The 24,538-nt window shown below is 42.5% G+C and overlaps 1 gene segment (V, D, J or C); it reads right to left on the bottom strand.

Moving 5' to 3' along the window:
* Positions 1–242: 242 nt before the first annotated feature.
* Positions 243–23,732, bottom strand: LOC119087113. The segment is given in 4 exon segments: positions 243–334; positions 8,000–8,036; positions 23,028–23,335; positions 23,443–23,732. Coding segments are annotated over 4 exon segments (480 nt in total).
* Between the last annotated feature and the right edge of the window lie 806 nt (positions 23,733–24,538).

Consider the following 24,538-nt stretch of genomic DNA (forward strand, 5'->3'; position numbering starts at 1 on the left):
AAGATGAACTTTGAAAGGCTAGAAAAACACTCTATGAGACAACTCTTCCACAGTGTCCCTTCATGAGTGACCAGGCAGCTGACATGACTTACAGATTTCAGTTCTTTCTTCTCTCAAGGTCAGGAAGCTCCTAGCATGTACTTGTAATGTTCACGCTGTATCACAGGCCATTTTTCACTACACGATGGGTGATAGGTGTACCATCTGCCGCCCAGGTCACTGTCACAACACCTGGGTAAAAGTCAGTTATCAGACACAACAGTGTGCCCTTTTTGTTCTTGGCTCCTCAGAGGATGGTGGAAAAGGGTGACTGAAGGTGTAACCTTGGGCAGACCTGCAGGATAGAGAAAGAGGAGCTCAGAATCTTAGTCTCCCAATAGAATCCTGGAGTAGAGTGTTAAGTGTCTTGAGTTTAGTGACTGTTTGAACACACAGAGTACAGAAGATGGGGTATGCATTTATTCCACACACTCCCTATGTTCTTATGAATTATGCACCCCATATTTGTGCAGTAGTTACTGATAGCTCCCTGCACTTTGACCTTCAACAAAGATACCTGACCTTCACTTTCCTGCCCTAGTAAACTTCTCTGTTTTTTACATATGTCTGCAGTCTGTCTGTCCCACTCCGAGGAAAGTTCTGAGGTAAAACCTGTCCTGAGTCTAAAATTTAAACTAGGAGTTTGTTTTCACTGAAATCTGTGCCTTGGAATTCCCTGGCCTCTGCTCAGTGTAGCATGGACTGGGTGAACTGTTTCTGATTCTGCAGACTGAGGTGAGATCCCTTCTCTGGATGAGTTGTGTAATTTTCATGCATCAGGACCAGAGCTATGTGAATGCAGTTGCTCTGTTTCCTAACCAGTATCTTAGAGAACCCAGGAACCCAGCTTCCCACTGCAGCTTCAGTCTCTCTCTCTTGACTTCCTATGTCCAGAACCCCTTACCTTCTTCTCTTACTAAAATTCCTGAGTTCTGGCTTGGTTACTGCTCTGTTCATGCTTTCCATTGGAGCTTTGGATGCTTTCTTCTGCCTGTCCTAGGAACTGAATCCCGAGTTACTCTCCAGCTTACCTGACCTCTGACATGTTATTCACCAGCCTCAATGCTGAGTGTTCTATGTTCTCCTAACTCAACAGCTGCCTCTCCCTCTGTGCCTCTGGCCTTCCTTCCCCATGAGATAGCAATTCACTTTAGCCTCACAAAGTTCACTAGAAAGATAGATACTCATTGAGAGTGACAAATGGAGTACTTATCAGAGCACTGCATATCTCAACAGAATGACAGACACATATTTACAGGTTATCTTTTTTGCCCCTGTCTTTGAGATTGACATGAAAGGTGACAGGAACCATCTGAGTGAGCTGCAGAAATAGAGAAGCAAGAGTTATTTACCTAGAATGAAGTTTAAGCATGAAGTACATAGAGAAATAATTGAACAAAAAAATCATCTCAAACCTAGAGATTGTAGTAATAGAACAGGAAAGAGTCACTTACCTAGGAGTCAATTCGGTGCCTTTGCCGAACACCCAGCACTGTGATATAGGCTCATGCAAAAACCCTACATGCAGCTTACCCTCCAGTTTCAGCTGTGACATATGCAGTCTCTGATGATTCTGGATATGCAGTGACCTCTCTGAAAGATGCTTCTTCAGGATCCCACATGTCCTCTGAGCCAGCATTGCCAGAAGTTATTCATAAATTTTCACACACTCTTTAGAGAGAGGAGAGAGAGGAGAGGAGAGGAGGTAAAATGAAGAGACTGGGCCTAGAAAGGAGGAGTATCAAAAGCTTTATCATCTGTCCATCTCTAGAATGAGAATCTCTTCCTGTCTGCACAGAACTAAGAGACTCAAAAGCCCACATCACCACACCATGTTCTCCAACCTCCCTTCCCTTCTTACTATGGATGTTCTGCCAAGCAGACAGGTTAAGCTTTCCCTATAGACCAGTACCACTCTCAGTCTTGGTCAGAAGAGCCTTATTTGCCCCAGTTCATGATGGTCAGTGCCAGGACATATTACTGGATAAACTGCTGAGAATGAGTGACTTCTGACTGCTTGGCACCCAAACAATGCATCTTCGTGCCCTGCTCTGAACTTCATGGAGCACTGTGGGAATGGAGGTAGAAGAACTGTGGGAGTTTAAGAATAGGGAGGGTGTGATGGAGCCCTGTTTTATGAATATCACATGGCCATTGAAATCATGAAATTACAGCAGCTGGAACTGCCTGGAGGAGACTTGAAAAATCTGTGCAAGGTGTCCCACCATAGGTAACAGGTTCCACAAAGCCAGCTTATGCACCAGACATAGACAGCCTTGATCCAGCGGAGAGAGGGTCTTGTGCCGCCTCAAATAAATTGACAAAGTTTGCTGACTCCCCATGGGAGACCTTACCTTTTTGGAGGAAGGGATGGGGAGTGAGATGGGGGAGAGATTATGGAGGGGAGCAGGAGGAGGGATAAGAGCGAGATCTGTGGTTGGTATGTAAAATAAATAAAAAATTTCTTAATAAAAATAAAGAAATAAAGAAAATTAAAAGCCGGGCAGTGGTGGCGCACACCTTTAATCCCAGCACTCGGGAGGCAGAGCCAGGTTAGTTCGAGGCCAGCCTGGGCTACCAAGTGAACTCCAGGAAAGGCGCAAAGCTACGCAGAGAAACCCTGTCTCGAAAAACAAAAAAAAAAAAAAAAGAAAGAAAGAAAATTAAAAAATATACATACATATATATGGAAACGACGGGCATGCAGCCAGGAAGGGGCTTAGTTAGGAAGAATGAGGTCATTTGGAGTAGTTTGGAGAGCAGTGAGAGAAAAAATTAGTAAGATGGCAGTACATACAAACTGTCAATTAAAAATAGATTAAAAGTAAATATCAATATCCTTAAGCAAGGAGTTACTCTGTGATAGTTTTATTTTAAAAAGAGTTGAAAATATGGTAATACCGGCTGTTGTTCTTGCACCAAGGAGATTGAATGAAGAAGTTCAAGGTCAGACTAGGCTACAAAGCAAAAATCTATCTCATAAAGAAACGAAAGTTTTTTTCTTCAGTGTTTTAGTTTTTTCTCTTACTACACCTATAGATTTTATTATTATTATTATTATTATTATTATTATTATTATTATTTGGAAAAAGACTATTCTATTCTACATTTAAAATGATTTTTTCTTTATTTTTTATGGTCTCTATTTTTTAAATTTTATATTACTTCACTTTACAATATAATTTAATTCCACACATCAGCCACGGATTCCCCCTTCTCCCACCTCCAGCCCCCCTCTGTCTCCCCCAGCTCAGCCCCCATTCACATCCACTCCAGGGCAAAGACTCCCCTGAGGATTGAGACCCACCCGGTAGATTCAGTCCAGGCAGGTCCAGTCCCCACCTCCCAGGCTGAGCCAAGCGTCCCTGCATAAGCCCCAGGCTTCAAACAGCCAGCTCATGCACTGAGCACAGGACCTGGTCCCACTGCCTGGATGCCCCTCAAACAGACCAAGCCAATCAACTGTCCCACCATTTCAGAGGGCCTGATCCAGCTGGCAACCCCCCAGCCACCGGTCCATAGTTCATGTGTTTCCATTTGTTTGGCTACCTATCCCTGTGCTTTTTCCAATCCTGATCTCAACAATTCTCGCTCATATAAACCCTCCTCTTTCTCGCCAATTGGACTCCCGGAGCTCCACCCAGGGCCCTGCTGTGGTTCTCTGCATCTGGTTCCCTCAGTCATTACATGGGGTTTCTAGCACGACAATTAGGGTGCTTTGCCATCCTATCACAAAAGTAGGTCAGGTCGGGCTGTCTCTCGAACATTGCCAGCTGTCTATTGTGGGAGCATCTCCATGGATCTCTGTGGGCCTCTTCAGCACTCTGAGTGAGGTAACCCAGACTCTGAAAGACAAACATGCTATGTACTCACTCATAGGAGGATACTTGATGTGGAACAAGGATGACTGGACTGCTGCTGACAACACCAGGGAGGCTGCCTGGAAAGAAGGACCCCAGGAGGGACATGGGGCTCACCCAATGATGGAGAAATAGATGAGATCTGCATGGACAGCTGTGGTGGTATTCTAATTGTACTGAAATGTGATTTTAATTGTATGTTAATAAATAAAGTTGCCCCGGGGTCAGAGCTATTAGAGCCATAGCAAGAGTGTGGCAGTGGTGGCACACGCCTTTAATTCCATAGATCTCTGTGTGTTCACGGATACAGCCAGTATTGGAGATATATGCCTTTAAGACCTAGGGAGCTGTACATTCAGACAGTGACGAGGCAGTCACGTGTTTGGGTTTACAACCAATGAGAAGGCAGAACAAAATACTATAAAAAAACCCGAACAGACAGGATATAGCTCTCTTTTCGGGAAGCTGGGACAGCAGGAGGAAGGGTGAGATTTTAGCTCTGAGCTCTGACCTCTCGGCTTTCTCTTTTACATTGTTTCTGTGTTTGTTATTTAATAAGACGGTTGGTTACATCTACAGACAGCCTGGACATGAGTGGGGGTGGTGAAGGGCAAGGGTAGAGGGAGGGAGAATTTGGGGGAGCAGGAGATCCAAGCTGGATCAAGAACAGAGAGGGAGAACAAGGAATGGGAGACCAAGGTGGATTGAGGACCAAATGAGAATAGTGTTTTAGTTTTTGTTGTTGCACTTATTTATTTAGGTTTACTTCTAAGAATTATTTTGCTACATGGAAGCTATTAGGAATAGAATTGTTTCCCTGATTCCTTGTTAAGCCTGAGAACTACTGGTGAACAGGAAGGCTAGTGATTTTTGTATGATGATTTCGTGCCCAGTATATGGTGCTTATAGTTCCAACACTTTTCATGTGGGGTCTTTAGGGCCTCTTATGCACACAGACAAAGGACTACTGAGATGCTGCACATTCTTGTTTATGCAAGAGTAATCACAATGGCCAGAGGGTAGGATTAGCCCAGACATAGATAAGAAGGTAAAGTAAAAGTGTTTTGCATACAAAATGAAGCATTATTCAGCCAAGGAGAACAAAAGTATGTTGTGTTCAGGAATTAGGGAAAAGATGAGGCATAGGGTGGTGTATATGGTCAAAGCAAATGGTGAACTTGAATGAAAATATTTTTGTGAAACCTGTCACCATGAACAATGACTATGCAGCAGTAAAAAATAAAAAGTAACCATCATTAGAAAAAGAGTTTGGGGAGGTAGTTCAGCAGTAGAATATTTGCATAGCATGAACCTGAGTTCATTAACCAACACTGCAAAAATTATGCAACCACTAGTTGATGGGAATAGAACTTTACTATCTCTACCTTTGCTCCTGAGTCGTTAGTTCAGTGTTCTCAGTAATTAAACTACAACAAGCAGAGCATGGTGGTGCTCAGCTGTGATCTAGCACTTTGGGGACAGAGGCAGGTAGAACTCTGTGAGCTGGAATCAAGCCTGGTGTATGAACTGAGTTCCAGGGAAGCCAAGGCGGTATAGAGAGACCCTCTCTCTCAAAAAAAAAATAACAGCAATAACAACAAAAATGTTACTACAAAGTGATGAAAATGTGTTCCTCTAGGCAGTAGCTGGGGAGTGAGGGTGGAACTGGCATTGAATCCAATATGACCAAGGACACAACTTCAACTATGAATCACCACCATGAACTAAAGTCAGTTGCTGTACAACATAATCCCCTTAATGTCCTTTTAATGCAGAAACTAAGGTTTGAATTGGTGTGGCTAGGATCTAGTAGCTTTGCCTTACTCACTGTTTTGAATACTCCCTAATCTTTTAGGGCATGTCACCAGGCTGATTCCTCAACAATAAACTTATTACAGACCATGGTCATGTGTCCCTAAGTCCTGAGGACTATAGAACAATGATATTGAACAAGGTCTGCATTGCTAGGGGTTTGACCTCGTCCCCTAGTAGGGGCCTGTGATAATTTCAGGATACAGGTGCACCCTGAACTATTATGCTTTGAGCTAGGGAAAGAATGAGATCTGGTGGGATGGGGATTATAGAGACATCTTGTTCTCTGTAGGGTACCCAGATATTTAGTCATGCCTAGAACCATCAGCCCTGATGTTGTACGACAATCCCCAGAATCAAAATGTGAAGTGGAAATGTCATAGTTTCTCACATTCAACACTGAATGCCTTAGTTAATATTTGGGCTGGAAATCATGTCTTGTTTGCCTTAGTTCATATTCACATCAAGGCTGACTGCAACCATACTACAGCCTTCATGAACCCAACATACACTCTATCTTCAGCCTGATTTTACTGATGATGCAGGTTATAACCCTGGGTGAGAGTACAGAATACCAGGACATCCCCACTCTACTCTGAATCTCAGGGAAATATACACTAAAACAAATGAGTTAGAGTAGAATTACAAGTTGGGAATGGACATTTTATTGTGCATTTCAGGAGCAAGGAGAAGGGCTATGGCAGGTAAGAGCAGTAAAGGTATACTTGTGCATGATTCAAATCCCAGCCTCTGTGAGTAAGATGAACTTTGAAAGGCCTAGAAACACACTCTAGGAGACAAACTCTTCTCCACAGTGTCCCCTTCATGAGTGACCAGGCAGCTGACACGACTTATAGATTTCAGTTCTTCTTCTGTCAAGGTCAGGTAGCTGCTAGCCATGTACTTGTAACTGTCACGCTGTCTCATAGGCTCACTGGTCACTACATCCTGGGTGATAGGTGTACCATCTGCCTCCCAGGCCACTGTCACAACACCTGGGTAAAAGTCAGTTATCAGACACACCAGTGTGGCCTGTTTGGTCTTGAGCTCCTCAGAGGATGGTGGAAACAGGGTGACTGAAGGTGTAGCCTTGGGCAGACCTGCAGGGTAGAGAAAGAGAAGCTCAGAATCTTAGTCTCCCAACAAGAATCCTGGAGGGAGTGTGTTAAGTGTCCTGAGTTTAGTGACCGTGTTTGAACACAGAGTACAGAAGGTGAGGTATACATCTCTTCTATATACTCCCTCTGTTCTTAGAAATTATGCACTCCATATTTGTGCAGTAGTTCACTTGATAGCTCCCTGCACTTTGATCTTCAACAAAGATACCTGACCTTCACTTTCCTGTCCTAGTAACCTTCTCTCTGTTTTTTACATATGTCTGCATACTGTCTGTCCCACTCCGAGGACAGTTCTGAGGTAAAACCTGTCCTGAGTCTAAACTTTCAACATAGGAGTTTGTTTTAACCCAAATCTGTGCCTTGGAGGTCCCTGGCCTCTGCTCAGTGTAGAATGGATCTGGGTGAACTGTTTCTCATTCTGCAGACTGAGGTGAGATCCGCTTCTCTGGATGAGTTGTGTAATTTTCATGCATCAGGACCAGAGCTATGTGAATGCAGTTGCTCTGTTTCCTAACCAGTGTCTTAGAGAGACCCAGGAACCCAGCTTCCCAACTGCAGCTTCAGTCTCTCTCTCTTGACTTCCTGTGTCCACAACTCCCTTACCTTTCTTCTCCTTACTAAAATTCCTGAGTTCTGGCTTGGTTACTGCTCTGTTCATGGCTTTCCATGGGAGCTTGGGGATCCTTTCTTCTGCCTGTCCTAGGAAGTGAATCCCGAGTTCCACTCTCCAGCTTACCTGACCTCTGACATGTTATTCACCAGCCTCAGAGCTGAGTGTTCTATGTTCTCCTAACTCACCAGCTGCCTCTCCCTCTGTGCCTCTGGCCTTCCTTCCCCATGAGATAGCAATTCACTTTAGCCCTCACAAAGTTCACTAGAAAGATAGACACTCATAGAGAGTGACACAGTGGAGTACTTATCAGAGCACTGCATATCTCAACAGAATGACAGACACATATTTACAGGTTATCTTTTTTTGCCCCTGTCTTTGAGATTAGACATGAAAGGTGACAGGGAACCATCTGAGGTGAGCTGCAGAAAATAGAGAAGCAAGAGATTATTTACCTAGAATGAAGTTTAAGCATGAAGTACAATAGAGAAATAATTGAACAAAAAAAATCATCTCAAACCTTAGAGATTGTAGTAACAGAAGAGGAAAGAGTCACTTACCTAGGAGAGTCAATATGGTGCCTTTGCCGAACACCCAGCACTGTGATATAGGCTCATGCAAAAACCCTACATGCACCTTACCCTCCAGTTTCAGCTGTGACATATGCAGTCTCTGATGATTCTGGGATATGCAGTGACCTCTCTGAAAGATGCTTCTTCCCAGGATCCCACATGTCCTCTGAGCCAGCCTTGCCAGAAAGTCATTCATAAAATTTTCACACACTCTTTAGAAGATCTTTACAGGATAAAAATGAAAAGAGAGGAGCCCTTAGTAACAGTTCAAGGAAGCTACTAACTGCGTGGAGTCTATGCAAAGTCTTGGGCCACTAACTCAGTCTCTGTAGCTCCTGTCTGGTGAAGAACAAAAATAGAGCTCTGAGGCCCTGCAGAAGGCAGCAGGTGGAGAACACACACAATCATCAGTTTCAATCCACATCTCATCTTCCTACATGTGGTAGAATCTTTACCACTAATACATTACTAAACACTATAGGGTCGTGTCATGCAGTCATTTAATAACAACTTGACTATTACCTGATATCAAGAAATAATCAATAACTTCTTTTGGAGTTTGATATGCTGTCTAGGAATTCTTTTTGTAAACCCAAAAGTATATATAATCATAGCAGATAAGATACAAGTTCTGGAATGTGCTTTTGTAACACAATATAAGGGAGGAGTTTAATGTTATAGTTGAATCAAAATCCAGTTGAAATGAGTGTTACAGGTTGCTTGGTGGGAATATGAGAACATTAATTTTTTGTGTTTCCTATTTTTTTGTGTCCAAATTTGTGAGTGAAAACTTGAAACAAAAAGATGAGGAAGTGAGTCTCTGAGCAATATCTGGGTACGGATGAGGGTTTGCTCTATCCCCAGCAAGGAACATTGCTGTGAGGATACCCAGGGTCTTCACTTCCAATTATTGGGCATGGACTTTATCATGCCCTAGAATCAGAAAGCTGCCATGAAGAACAAATCCCAAAGGTTCTTCCTAGTTCAGAAACTGGGGACTTGGGGCCTGAGATCAAGCTCAGTGTTGTCAACTGTCACTCTGCCTCATTGATGAAGAATATTTCTGGCTTTGCAGACTATGCTACTGCACTGCCTAATCCACCAGGTTTCTGGATGTAGTCAGTGTCCATACTGCTTATGAGCTACCTAGGATGATGTCTCCAAGCCGTGAACACTAAATCCTTACTGACTTCTACAGAGGATGGGTCACTGAAGTTTGACTGTGAATTACAAAGATCGTGATTGACGCCAATCTGAAGTGCACACTAGTGTGCTGATGCACATAAGAGGACTTGGGCCAGTGAAGTCGGTGCCTGCTACACCTAAGTCTACCCAAGCACTGGCTTGAGTTAACCTCTCAGGTCACACTCAGTCTTCCTTGAAGTCTCACCCGAACTGACCTTGAGTAGTCTGGAATTTGACTGAGACTAGTTCCTATGTATCAATTATTTGGAACCTCTTCAGGAATGGAGTTGGATCCATTTCTCATTAGATCTAGTTATTATGCTTGAGTGGTTATCCCATCTCATGCTCTAGTATAGAGGACCATGAGAACCAATGTTTTGAATTATATAATATAATTGTCTAAGTTTATTGCAAGAATCTACACATTTGGGACTTGCTACATAATATTAAGTTAGTTGTTTAGCCTGAAACATGATATCTTGCTTCAGCTGCATTCTAAATGAGTGTCCCTCCATCACAGGACTCAGAGAACAGTGCAGAGGAAGAGAATTGTCATTCTTAGGGTGATACCCTCTGCATGTTTCAAAGGAGAACTAATTTCTCACTGGGAACCTGAATCCCACCTCCCCACATTGTAGATTCAAAGGATTCAAAATTAAACATGTAAAAAGTACAAATGGGACAAGGCAATACTTTTGATCAATGATATTTTATTGAATATTCAGTGGGTAAAAGAGAAAGGTTGAGATTGCTAATATAGAGAAGAGACCCCATTCTCCATCCCCTAGGCTAAGGAAAGGCTGGGCTCCTAGAGACAGTCTGCAGGGGACACACTCTTTTCTACAACGTTCCCTTCATGTGTAACTTGGCAGGACATACGGTTGTGAGATCTCCACTGGTCTGCTGTCAAAGTGAGGAAGCTGTTGGCCATGTACTTGTTGTTATGTTTGGAGGGATTTGTAGTCTGCACACCCTGGGTGATAGGTACACCATTTGCCTTCCAGGTCACTGTTGCACTGCCCGGTAGAGCTCCTTAAGTCTGGGGAGGGCAGTTGAGTAAAGGTTTCCAGAGGGAAAAAACAGACCTTTCCATGACAACAAGGGTTGAGCTGAATGTGAAGGAGCATTAAAGCCACTTACCTAGGACGGTGAGTTTGGTTCCTCCACCAAAAACATACCCCAGTGACTGAGACTCAACCCAAAACCTGTGGGGCCAGCACTGGCCCTATTCTCTGGCAGCTGGGCTGGACCAAAATACTAGCTGGCTGTAATGGGTGGAGCTGTGACCCCACTTGAGGAGAGGTAGAAGATAATCCTTTTCAATGGCTTTTGTCCTTGTCTGGCAGGCCCCTCCATGGAGATGTTTCCACACTGTGTGGACCCGACCCTATCTCTGATACTGTCTGTGCTGACAGAAATGCAGAAGATCCCAAAGAATCCCAACTGACACATTATTTCAGGTGCCTTTGCTGTGTGCCATAGAGTCCAGTGATTTTTAGTCACATTTTACAGACTGAGATGCTTTTCCTCACAAATTCGTATAGTCACACTTGGCCATCTTCTTTGGAACCATGGACCCAGGACCACTCTTGTCTTAAGAAACTTCCACAGAGAGAATTCTCTTTGAATTTCTTAAACACAGAGACATAGCTCATATTCACTTTATTTTTATGGGTTTTTTCAGAATACAGTATCTGTTCACCATTCTATTTATCTATACACATACATACGTACCTAATTATACAAGCACATGGCCACAAAGTACCCATCTATTTGTTTTTTTACACTAGAACATCGGTAGACTACTCTGACTTTCATCTTCATAGTTTTCTGAAACTTCTCACACAAAAGACAAAAATCATCTCCTCTCAAACAATTCTGTAGTTCAACAGCACCCCATGTGTCTCAAAGAACCCTATTTCTCATCACTTTCCTCTCCTTTGTTTCTGAAACTTCCCACACTGTGACTAATGTCTTTCCTTTCCCTTTGATCTGCAAATGGTTGTTCACTCTGAGACCATCACCAGGGTAGTGCCTGCCCTTTCCCCTTCATATTATTACTGTAGATGACTTGCATTATGCACTCTGCAATACCACAGCTGCCCAGAACTCTGAGTAGGTTCTCTTCTTTTTGGCTCCAAATTCAGTTACATCATTTCTTCTTGAATGTTCTATAGCAACATCAAATTCAACAGTTCCCCAATCAAATTTTTTCCCTGAAATTTGATCCTCTACAATGCCTTCTTTGAGGTAATTTCTCTCCAATATAGAGCCTGAAGTCATCCCAGGATGTTTTCCTTTCATTGAATCAACATATATTTTTTGTTCTTCTATACAGCATAGCATGCTATTGAAATACTCAAAACACAAAGACCAACACAAAGCTCACATCAAAAGTTCATGATGACAAGAATCCTTAGGTATTGTTAAAATTTACTTCTATCTGTCCATAATTTTTAAATAAAAAAACTTCATGTGCATGTATGCATGTGGCTTTCTGTATGTAAGTTTGGTGCCCTCAGAGACCAGAAGAGGGTGTCCTTCTTCTGGAGCTAGAATTATGGGCCATTGTTTGACACCCAATGTGGGTCCTGGGAACTAAAGTTGGGTCTTCTGTGAGAGTGGTAAACTCCCTTAACCCCTGAACCATCTCTCCAGCTCCCCAAGATTATTAATTTACATTGGAAGATTACCCATTCTGTTGAGGTATAAAGAATTTTATTTTTCGTCCGTGTTCTCTACCTTATTTAAGTTCAATCCATATGGCAATTTCCACTGGTTTAAGATTTGTACATAAGTATTTTTAATGTATTAGCAGCATAAACCTAACCCTTCCTTCTTAGTAAATAATGCATACATTCTTCCTTTATTTTGGAAAAAGACTTCCTCAGTCAGTAATTCTTTTAAAAGTTACAATATTCTTTATACTTAATGCAAAATATTTGAATCAGAAACAAGGACAAACTCCCACTTATTCTTTCATCATTTATAATATTTCACAGATTCTGAATATTCAGATCCACTGAAGTAAGCTTGGGAATATGAATACCTGGTAAAATGCCACTCAAGAGAACAATCTGAAAGAATCAGCTAAGGAATCACTGAACTAACATGAGAAGTATGTAGCTAGAGTTTTCCTGCCTTGCCCACAGTCAGGACAAATCTTTGTCACCCGCCAGTCCCACAGCTGCTCAGACCCAACCAAGTAAACACAGAGACTTATATCGCTTACAAACTGTATGGCTGTGGCAGGCTTCTTGCTAACTGTTCTTATAGCTTAAATTAATCCATTTCCATAAATTTATACCTTGCCACATGGCTTGTGGCTTACTGGCATCTTCACGTGCTGCTTGTCCTGGCGGCGGCTGGCAATGACTCCTTCTGCCTTCCTGTTCTTTCTTTTCTCCTCTCTGTTAGTCCCGCCTATACTTCCTGCCTGACCACTGACCAATAAGTGTTTTATTTATTGACCAGTCAGAGCAACACATCTGCCATACAGAACATCCCACAGCAGAAGTAAGTTGCTGAATGAAAAAGCAGCTTACAAAGTCTACAGAAGTCCATTAATGACTCATTAACATTATAGAAAATACTCTAGAAATAAACAACATAGAATGTCATATAAACATGATATGCTTTGTAAATAAATTACTTGGCTTTTTAACGTAAAGGTGAGTCATCAGAGTATAATCTTGTTCCTTGATGAAAATGCTGAGTATTGTAAGATCATTTATTTTCAAATTAATCATATACTGCATCAAAATTGCAGTCATACAGCAAAAGTAGACTTCTTGAGAAACAGGAAACTAATTATAAAATCAAGCAGTAAGAACCATGGAGAATAGGCATGGGTAGTTGGTAGATGGACCAACATGACAGTGTCTACCTGATTAAATACAGAATGGTATAGGAGGGCAGATAGGGAGAGAATTACTAACTTTAAAGACCTTTTGAAAAGTCATGTGGAAACCTACTATTATAGAAGTTTCATAAAATATGTAAATATATGAAAGTAATTTAACTAGAGTTACCTAATAATGGGGGAGACAATGCCAAACTAGACATATTATGCCACAGAGTAAAACTCACAGGACTAGAAATTGACTATATTTTGTTGAGTCATTGGTCAAAGAATTTCTGCATATACACTACCCCCCTGCAACATCGCAGATCACTACCAGGGCTATTGGTTCCTCTCTACAATCTGATGGTATCAAAGTCCTGTTATCAAAGACAATGCTTCCTATGTCATTGAGCAGAGAAAAGCTGAGTTGGTGCCTAACTAGAAGCTGCACCTCTGCTAATTAGTATTCATTATGCTGGAAAGTACGTTGTATGCTACCAGAGGAGAAAGGTAATCATTAATATCACTTAACTACAAACTATATAGCATACAACATCAACCTGCCTGTCAGATATACTGGTGCTATAGTGGCACAAATATTATGGGAGTAATCCACTATCTTGGTTGGAATTAAGGCCCTCTCCATGAGGCCTTAATACCTGGCACTATGAAAGTGGCCATGAACCTGAGATTACACAGGTCATGACCCTAGGGTCAGAAAACATTGTGGAAGAGGGGGTGGAAAGATCATAAGATCCAGAGGATCAGGGACTGTGCTGTGAGATTCTATCTTCTAGTAACATTGGAAGCTATACCTGTAAAATCTCACCAGCATGACTACCCAAACTGAATAAAAAGGACACCAAAGAACATGCAATTCTAAAATATGCAAAATCTACTATTATTGTTTTGTTAAAGGAGCAGCAGTAAAATGAAGTTTTTGCAATTGATAACCACTGGTAAAGCAGAAATCAGTTTTCTCCAAGGGAGTGACAGTGACCATCAACCACACTCAGGGCAAGCCCATACCCAAGATTCACTGGCCAACACAAAATGAGCTTCATGTTTTCTGTATGCTTTTTCTGTTTTGTTTCAGTGTTTTTGTATAATGGTTTGTTTGCTTGGTTTTGTTTTTGTATTTTTTCCTTGGAAAGAAAATAACTTGAAATTGAGTGGGTAGGGAGGTAGGGAGGATCTGAGAATACTTGGGGTAGGGGAAAGAATAACATTAAAATATATTTAAATAATAAAAAAGAATGTTATTTTGTTGTTGTGTATTTTTAAGATTGTGTTTAAATTACATTTCTAGAATCTTATTCCTCCATCCAAACTCTCCCATATAACTCTTCTGGCTCTCCTTCAAATTCATGGAACTATTTTTACATCAACTATTATTGCATGCACATATATGCATTGTGAAATGCAACCTGTTGAGTCCATATGTTACTTGTACGTATATCTCTAGTCATGACCATTTGGCACTGAACAAAAACTCTCTTCCCTGGAGAGGGTTACCTCTCCCATTCCCATCTTTACTTAGTTGCCTACAGTCTTTTGTTTGGTATTGTTTTGTTTTGTAAAGAGTTGAGGAGTCATGTGCATATCCTGGTGGATTTAAGCATGTTCTTTGGTGTCCTTTTTATTCAGTTTGGGTGGTCATGCTGGTGAAATTTTACAGGTATAGCTTCCAATGTTACTAGAAGATAGAATCTCACAGCACAGTCCCTGATCCTCTGGATCTTATGATCTTTCCACCCCCTCTTGACAATGTTTTCTGAGCCTTAGATGTGGAAGTGTTTTGTAGATGTATCCATTATGACTGGGCTTCACAAATCTGCATTTTGATTGGTTGTGGTTTTCCGTAGTGGTCTTCCTGTGTTGCAAAGAGATGTTTTCTTGATGAGGCATGAAGACTGCACTTATTTGTAAATATAAGGACAAGTGCTCATGGATTGCTTTACATATTATGCTGATTGGTGAATTAGTAGTTGTAGAGTCTCCTCCAACAACTAGGATTTCACTAGCACTTAGTAATTAGCTAGGTTTCCAGTACCAGATATGGTCTCCCTCTGGCTTAGCCTGTCTTAAGCCCAATATAGAGTTCTTGGCTACTGTCAAGATATGTGTGTCATTATTGCACACTAAGGCTTAGTGTGTCATGCTGGTCTTGATGTGTGATCTGTTATAGCTGGTTGGGAATGTTGGTTACCTCCCTCCTTTGGAAGTTTACATGGTGCCTCATGGTACCATATAATCTAGTCCTCCGGGAGAGACCATTCAGATCAGTTCCAGCTCAATGGTCTCTGGGCCCTGTTTCTGAAGTGCATGGTGTCTTCAGCAATAAGGACTTATCTTTCACCTCGATGGGGTAATCAAGGACAATAGCAATAGGCTACATGTTTTAGGAATCTCTTGGACAACCATGGTGAGTAACTCAAGAAGAAAAAGGACTTATTCTTGTATTAAAGGTTTTATTACATGGTCTTTTGTTATTAGAGGGAACCCTGTCAGCCCAGATAAGAAAATTTCATTAAATCTATATGTGTATACATTGAATTATATGCAGTACATTTTTTTGGTAAATGATTAATTGCTGGGAGCCCTCCCTGGTGGTGGATGGGTCCTGCAGAAGGTGTAAGGACACATCCATATCTCTGGTCTTAAGGGCTCCTGTCTTGGCCCTGCCTTGTAGGCGTGATAGTTACTGAAGCCTCAATGGGGGTAGTACTTCCAGGTCAAAGCTGGAACAGCTACCCACTACAATAAATGGTATTTATTCATACCATAAATCATCATCTTTTTTTATGTTCACACATATGTCCTATGGGAAGAAAGAGGTTTCATCCCCCAATTCTCTCTCTCTCTCTCTCTCTCTCTCTCTCTCTCTCTCTCTCTCTCTCTCTCACACACACACACACACACACACACACACACACACACATACACCACTCACACACACATTCACACATGTGCCACACACATAAACAAGTGCCATACTGTGCAGGTGAACATCAGAGGACACTTTTTAGGAGTAAGTTCTCCCTTCTACCCTGTGGATTGCAGAGATCAAACGCATGTTGTCAGACATGGTAGAAAGCACCTTTACCTGCTGAGTCTTCTCTAGGACACTTTGTTGATTGTTTTTAAAATTTTTCCTTCAGTATTGTAAAATTTTCCCTTTAAGACATCCCAATTTGTATCCCCTTGATCTCCTTATGTTGTCTTATTGCTCAGGCTTTCGCTATTTGCAGATGACATGATAATATACATGAGTGACCCCAAAAATTCAACAAAGGAACTGACACAGCTTATAAACATCTTCAGCAATATAGCAGGATACAAGATTAACTCAAAAAAATCAGTAGCCTCCTATATACAATTGACAAACATGCTGAGAAGGAAATCGGAGATACATCACCCTTTACAATAGCCACAAATGATATAAAATACCTTGGGGTAACTCTAACTAAGCAAGTGAAGGACCTATATGACAAGAAATTTAAGTTCCTTAGAAAAGAAATTGAAGAAGATATCAGAAAATGGTCAGTCCCTAAGGTGGCCCATGGACTCTGTACTCAGGTCAAGTGTGATCAATCCCTCCTTGTATAGAATGTCTCTGCCTGTTCAGCTCCTGTCTGACGCTCTCATGAGTCTAACAAGAGCCCAGCAGATTGTGACTCTGTATAGCTCTGGGGAGCAGTAACAGTGAGATCATGTTGAAACTATCAGCCCCAGACTTCAGGGGTGTGTGTGTGTGTGTGTATGTGTGTGTGTGTGTGTGTGTGTGTGTGTGAAATGGAATGGTGTTCTGCACAGGAGGGTTGTGACCATTAATGGCTGATGGTATCTGCTGGCTCCATGCTGCTGTCTAGTATATCTGGCTTTGCTGTGGAACAATCTTTTTGTACACTATGAATATGTAATACTCTCATTGGCAAATAAAAGCTGATTGGCCAATAGCCAGGCAAAAAGTATGGGCACAGTGATCAAACTAAGGATACAGGAAGAAAGAAGGGTGGAGTCAGGAGTCAGGAGACATGGAGACATGGAGAAGCAAGATGAATGGGCCATGCTATGATAATAAGTTATCACCACATGGCAGAGTGCAAATAAGGAATATGTGTGAATTTAAAATGTAGGAGCTGGTTAGTAATAAGCCTGAGCTATTGGCTGAGCATTTACAATTAATATAAACCTCTGTGTGGTAATTTGGAAGTGGATCCTGGGATGGGAAAAATCCATGTACATGGCTCCCTTGTTTGCTCTCCTCTGACTTTAGGCTTCTAAGGAAATTTTCAGGAATTCTCTTGCAAATATCCTTGTTCTGTAGACATCAACAAGAATGCAAAGAAAATAAAGACAAAATTCACTATTGCTCTAGGGGTTGGGGCACAAAGTGAGCTAGAGTCCAATAGGGATCACGTTCCATCAATTTTCAGCTCCCCATAATCCTGCTAGTATCTTTGGGCTTATAATGTTTTTTGTTTTTGTTTTTGCTTTTTTGAGACAGGGATTCTCTGGGGCTTATCATGTAAGTCTGACCCAATGTAAGCTCTACAGCTCAAATAGCATAGAGTGGACACTTTTCCTCTGTTGACCTTCAGGGCTACCCTCTCAACCGTTCCCTGTCAGATCTTTGCTGCAGCTCTGGCCAAGCGCCTCACAATAGGAACTTCTCTTTCAATTGACCACAAACCCCATCTGTTGACAGTGTGGTGGGGGAGGGGAGGTAGCGATCCAGTCTGATTTACCAGGTGTACCCACACTGGCACGCTTAGAGGACATAGTCACACTGTTCAAGGGGGTTATGACAATGGCAATCATGTGAGCTTCTCCAAATGTCCTTTTCTGGTGCTTTGTTTTAATTCATGTATTGCAGAGGAATTTCACATGTTCCAGTGTGGGAATATTTTTATAGGATTTTTATAGTTTACTGAACTATAAACTGGCCAAGATCCTGAAGTTCAGTTGAAGAGAGGGAGGATGTATATAAAAAACCTGTTGAGTCAATCTTGTGTTACTCTTGTATACATGCAACCAGGAATGACAAATTGGAATTGGATAACCTATCAAGGAGCTTAACCTTGAAGAAAATTATTTCTAGCCACCTCAGCAGCCATAACTGCCTTTAGCTCTTCAAATTCAGTGGGCTTCTGAAAATTTCTTCTACATTTTCTTATTGGTGCTATCATTATGCATGTCTTCTTCAGGCAGCGATATTGTTGGGATTTCATGGGTAGAGCTTCCCTGTCATGTGTAGAAGGCTCTTACAATCTTCCTATCCTTTCTTCTACCATGTTCTATGATCCATATGGGTTAGCATTGTATTGTAGGTGTACCAATTGTGGCTGGGCAGCCCACAGTCACTTATTCCCTATGTTTCGACCAGGAACACTCTCCTCTGCTCTAAAAAAGACACTTTTTAGAGGAGGGGTGTGAGCTACTATCTATGGGTGTAATGATATGTCTTCAAAAAAATTGAAAGTATACTGGTTTAGGAAGCTGGCAGAAGTATTCTGGGGCCCAGCCTCAGCTCAGGTTCTGGTGCTGAGATGGGGAAGGGGTGTCAGCAGAAGAGAAAAATCTGAACACCAGGTGGATTGCACTCAGGTGGGTCCAAATAGCACAAGAGAAAAGAGTCTGATGGCCTGGTGGATTACACTCAAGTGGCCCCTAATAGCTCAATCCATCTTTATTTATACTGTAACATAGTTTTTGTTTTAACCAGGCTTACATGGCCAGCTTTATTATTTGCTGCTATTTTTTACTTTTAAGGAATATATCACATTTTAAGAAATACATACTAACTCATTATAAAAGGTTCCATTGTTCTCTTTTATGCTTCCCCAAATACATTTTCCCACCCCCTACTTAACCTTATTCTAGACCTAGAGTTCACCATTTTTTCAAGCTTAACTAAATATCAAGCCAGACACATCCTGCTCTTATAGCACTTTCATCAGCTGGCAGCTACATGTGGTTATGTAAGACGAATTGCTAAACAGTCTTATAAATGAAATTACTGGACCCAGGTACTGGGTGAACGCTGAAAGTTCAGAGAAACAGAACAAGCCACAGCTAACCTCAACTTGCCAATTCCTCAGCTGATCTTGTTTCCTCAAACTGGAAGCCTCTGAGTCCTCATTCAAATGGATCTCAGCTGAACTGCTGCTAAAAGCCTAGAAGGTTAACCAGCCTAGTTTCTGGTCCTCATGCCTTATATACCTTTATGCTAACTGCCATCACTTCCTGAGATTAAAGGTGTGTGTCACCATGCCTTGCGGTTTCCAGTGCGTCCTTGAACTCACAAAGAAAGGATGCATCTCTGCCTCCCAAATGATAGGATTAAAGGTGTATGTGCCACTGTTTTCTGGCCTCTAAGTCTGTCTAGAGGCTGTTCTGTTTTATGACCCTGGATAAGTTTATTAGGTTGTACAATATATTGGGGGACACAATATCACCGCATTGTTATAACGTTAAAAAATAATAGACACAGGTATAATGCTTTAAGGACAAAAATATTCAAACCCAACAATTCTCTCATATCTGCAAGATATGATTTTATACAATTCCATTTTCAAAAAAGGGTCCCGAGTTTCAGTCTCTCTATAAAAGGCAGTCTTTGACAAGGCGCTCTTTTTCCATCCCACTATACCATAATTTTCCACCAACATAAGCTCCTGTGTATGGAAAAGATGGATCTATCCATGCCACGTTTTTTTGCATTTTTTTCTTAGAGCATACCAGATCCTAGCAATGATTCTATATGCTTGGTGTCCAATAGCTTACACTAAACAGTTGGCACTGTGTATTCCTGAGACTTTCTCCCTATTCTGTGTATGCGTGCCTTACTCTCCCTCCAAGAACTGTGAGACATGGTTATTGTTTCATGTTGTTTTGTCATATGTACCTAATTGTCTTTATTGAGTCAGAAAAGTTCCCAGGATTGGGAGTGGTAGTTAATATTTCCAGATAAGAGATTTGAGAAGCATTAGCCCCTGCTGAAAAAAAGGTGAAATATTCGAGAAAGAACAAAATTTCCAGAGGAAATTACATCTGTTGCATGTGTGATTGACAAATTAAAACTAAAAACAACTCAAAGAATCAACAATATAATAAGAGAGAAAAGAGCCTGCAAGCTGCATGAATTTTGAAGTGAGAATCCATTTCCATGGGTGCTTTGCTCTGAGGAAACTCATTGCACATGTAGTCATATGCTGATCCGAGATTAGGCTGAATGGCTACCGAGAGAAGTAGGTTCTCCTCTTGGGTACATGACCTCATTTCCCATGGGCTTTTGGCTAGGTTTACAGAAACAGGCATGAATTCAATTCTATTGAGCTTGCCTTATGTCCAAATTGAGAGTGGTTGTTTACCTGAAGATAAAAATACCACTATTTCACCACTTGGCATTTTACCAATCTTATAATTGTTCTGGTTCACAGGCTTATTTATGGATTAGGTATACTATTTGTCCTTCTCCCTTGGCAGCTTGCAAGACACAGACTATAGAATAGGCTTCCTGGTGGGTTCCTGTTAAACTCCTTCAAATCCTATTTTGTCAGTTAAGGTCTGTTACTACCACATAAAGAACACACTTCTTTTGAGCTGCTGTCCTTGGATTCTTAAAGAAGAAAGAGCTTCCAGGGGGTTCCTGGACATTGTATCTTCTCAGATACCACACCTATGTTCAACACATGAGTGCCCTCCATATGTGTGCAGCACATGACTTTCAAAAGCAGGGACCCAGTTTTTAGTTTACAATGGATATGGCACTTCAAAGGATGCAAGAGAAGAAATAAAGGCAAGAGACACACAGAACAGACACCAGATCTCCCATATCCAGAAGGTGGCACATGTGTCCCTAATCCATGCCTTGGACACTGTTGTGAATTGAGGTGTCAAGACATAGAGATAAAAGTAAAACACAGTGGATGAGTGGCTGAGATTGTGTCTCACACAAATCACTCCTGTCCTCCCTTATCTCCTGGCTGTTGTGATGAGTCCAATGTAACCTGCAGTTGGTGTCTCTGGAACTCAGCCCAGACTGGAAGTAGAAAACCCATGGACAGTTGGATGTTTGCTGTGTTAGGCACTCAGGCTTGCCTCTTGCTGGTATTTCTGTACTGTTGTTTCTTTTCTCTCCGGTGTCCTGAACCTTCTAGCCCATCTCCGTTTCTTTGTGACTTTCCCTTGACCCAAAGAACAACTCACAAACAGGGAACCCTAAGCCAACAAACTTGCTGGAACTTACACACCCCACAGCTGCCACATTTGCCTAGGACTGAGAGTGTGCAACAGCAACCAAAGGACTGAACACCTACCAACAAAGATGGGACCAGATATCTACACCAAGAAACACTTCAGATGTCAGATCCAAGCATAAAAACACAAACATGAACAACCAAGACAATATACTTCCTACAGACACAGGATTACTATTGTGTCTGGGCCTAAAAGAATAATTTAGGAAGACGGGCCCGGCAGTGGTTGCAGACAGGGACATACAGGCCCGGCGGCAGCCTGCAGAGGCGACAAGCAGAGGCAGGTAGGTCTGAGGCAGCAGCCAGCAGAGACATACAGGCCCGGCCGGCGGCGGCGGACGGCAGAGGTAGACGAGCCCGGCAGTGGCAGCTGACAGGGACATACAGACCCGGCGGCGGCGGTGGCAGCTGACTGGGACATACAGGCCCGGTGGCAACCCGCAGAGGTAGACAGTCCCAGCAGTGGCGGCCGACAGGGTCATACAGGCCCGGTGGCAGCTGGCAGAGACATACAGACCCGGTGGCAGCCTGCAGAGGTAGACGGGCCTGGCAGCAGTGACAGGCAGAAGCAGGTAGGCCAGCGGCGGCAGCTGGCAGGGACATACAGGCCCTGCAGCAGCCCACAGAGGTAGACTTACCTGGCAGAGGAAGGCAGGCCCGGAGTGAGGCAGGCAGGCAGGCACAACAGGTGACGGCCGAAACACAGTCGCAATAAAGACCAGAAACAGAGCTGTTACCCTCTGAAGAGCTAGTGAAAACAAACTCTTAATCAAAAGCTTGGAACAGGGACGCCTCTAACCCCAACACCTGGGAAAGAAGCTACCTCCAGGGGACGGAACCAGAATGAATCTGAACACTCTGTTTGAGGACAACCCAGGGCCCAGCTGCTGATCCTGCAAAACCCAACAACTTGGAGGTGTTGGTGAGACTACCACGCTCAGCTGAAATCCAACCGGGAGAGGATTCAGATCCCTACAGCTTGAAGTCTGAAGAAACAAGATCAGCTGAGGAGTTGACGAATGAACAAAACGTGACCTGGAAACATAGAAGAAGGCGCTGCCCAGCCACCAAACCAGATCACCAGAATCATAAGTATATACTTCACCGACTGAGATCAGCTGCCCTGAAGAAACAGCCCAATAGCACCAATTTAACCAAGAACTCCTACTGAACCAAGACTAAAAATTAGAACAAGGGAGGCACTCTCAGACACAGACACCACCTGCACCGAGCAGAGGAAGAGATGAGTAGACACCAGTGCAAAAATACAGGCAACAACATAAAGACCTATATGGCAACATCACAACCTAGTGATTCTACACCTGCAAAACCTGAACATACCAAGACAGAAGAAACAGAAGAAATCAACCCTAAAAATGACTTTAAGAAGATGATAGAGGCCCTTAAAGAAGAAAAAAAAACATTCCCTTAAAGAGGAAATATTCTCACCTCACCTGTATGCACATCACTTTTGACTTTTACATAGCCATTATTATTACAGAGCAGAGAACTCTATACAATCCCTGTCTTTTCCCTCTTTCTCCAGGAGTTTAGGAGGAAGTGCTGGACCTATGGTCTATTCTCTTGAGTATAAGCAGAAAATATCCAATGACTCTGATAGCTAAGAACTTCAGATGTTCCTTCTCACAATCATAGGTCTTGGTAGCAAGAGAGCAAAACAGTTTCTGTCTTGCTTCCTCATTTATCTGGGTCACTGTGTTCATCCATTGCTATCACCTACACCACAGTAATATTTAGCTTCATCTTCAGGCTGGGTGTTGGAGATGCTTAAGTAGTGATGAGGCCCAGAGCTGGAGCCAGAGAAGCGGTCAGGCATCCCATCCTCCTTGCTGTAGCTTCCATCACTCAGAAGACGCATCACAAGCTTAGGAGCCTTGTCTGGATGTTGCTGGTACCAAACAATGTTGTTGGTGCTGTGCTGACTACTCAAGGTGCAGGTGAGTTTGACTGAGGCTCCCAGGGAGGCAGAGGCTGAGGGTGACTGAATCGGCACAGGTTGGGAGAAAGACCCTGAAAATAGAGAAACACATTATGTCCATGCTAAGAGAAGAGGACAGAACGTATCTGCTGTCACATGGTTTCCCTGAACTGGGATCAGGGTGCAGCTGACTCCTGACCTGTACAATGAAGGAGGAAAAAGAGGAGAAGAGTCCAGGCCATGGTGCAGACACCACTGAGCTCGGCTGAGACAGATATCGTGCAGGTCTCTCTAGTCCTTTAAGAATTCCCAGAGAATGGACAGGGACCTTCATGCAAATTTTTCTTAGTTAGCCAAATCCCTTCTCAGGTGTGTGTGCCATCAAAAGCCTGGGTGTCATTTCCTGCCTGATGCTGCCAAGGGACCACAGTGTCCCCACTGCTGGGCCTGATGATTCCTGAGCAGACACAGAGACAGATGTTTGTGTTGCCGTCTGAGAGTCTCCAGAATCTTCAGTGTCACCTACAGACCCCTTTGAGCAGGTTCAGGTCTATCATGTCTGTGTCCACGTGACTTTCCCCAGGCCGTGATCATCAAACACTTTCTGATCAAGGTCAGAAGGTCTTACCTTCTCTGTGCATAGTATGTAGACTTGAATTCATGAGGAACTCCTTATCCAGGGGCTTCTCCCATACAGACTGAGGGCACAGATATATCCTCCATGAGCCCCTCCTCAGATTGCACAAGAAGCCAACACCACCACCCCCTGCCCCACATAGTTCCATTCACATACCAACCCCCTGCATGGTTCCATTCACATACTGGTGAATATTGGTGTCTAGAAAGAATACTATTATATTACACAACTCTCTTAATACTTTAGAAATACAAAGTATTAGAAAATCACAAAGCAAAACAAAACAAAAAGTACATATACTAGAAAGGAAAAGAAAGCTTGTCCTCAATTAAGGATTAGAGAGGGTCAGTGAAGAATGACTGTGTGTGATGGCTTCCAATGAAACTAGTGGAAACCTGCCTAATACTTAGCTGACATAAAAATCATATCTAACTGGCATGACTTTAGGGAGATGGATTTTCAGATATGAGGACAGCCATAAATTACACAAAAGTTAATGAATCAAGATAGAAGTCATCAGTGAGATTGGGCAAGAGCAAGTGGGACAACAGGTGTGTTGTTGGAGTCTGCTTCAGGTCACACATGTTTAAGGAAGCTGCACTACATGGATTTTCCTTGTCAAACCCTCCCCTCCAGAATCAGGGAATATGCACAAGAA

Source organism: Peromyscus leucopus, unplaced genomic scaffold (genome assembly GCF_004664715.2).
Source record: "Peromyscus leucopus breed LL Stock unplaced genomic scaffold, UCI_PerLeu_2.1 scaffold_1321, whole genome shotgun sequence".
Lineage (NCBI taxonomy): Eukaryota > Metazoa > Chordata > Mammalia > Rodentia > Cricetidae > Peromyscus > Peromyscus leucopus.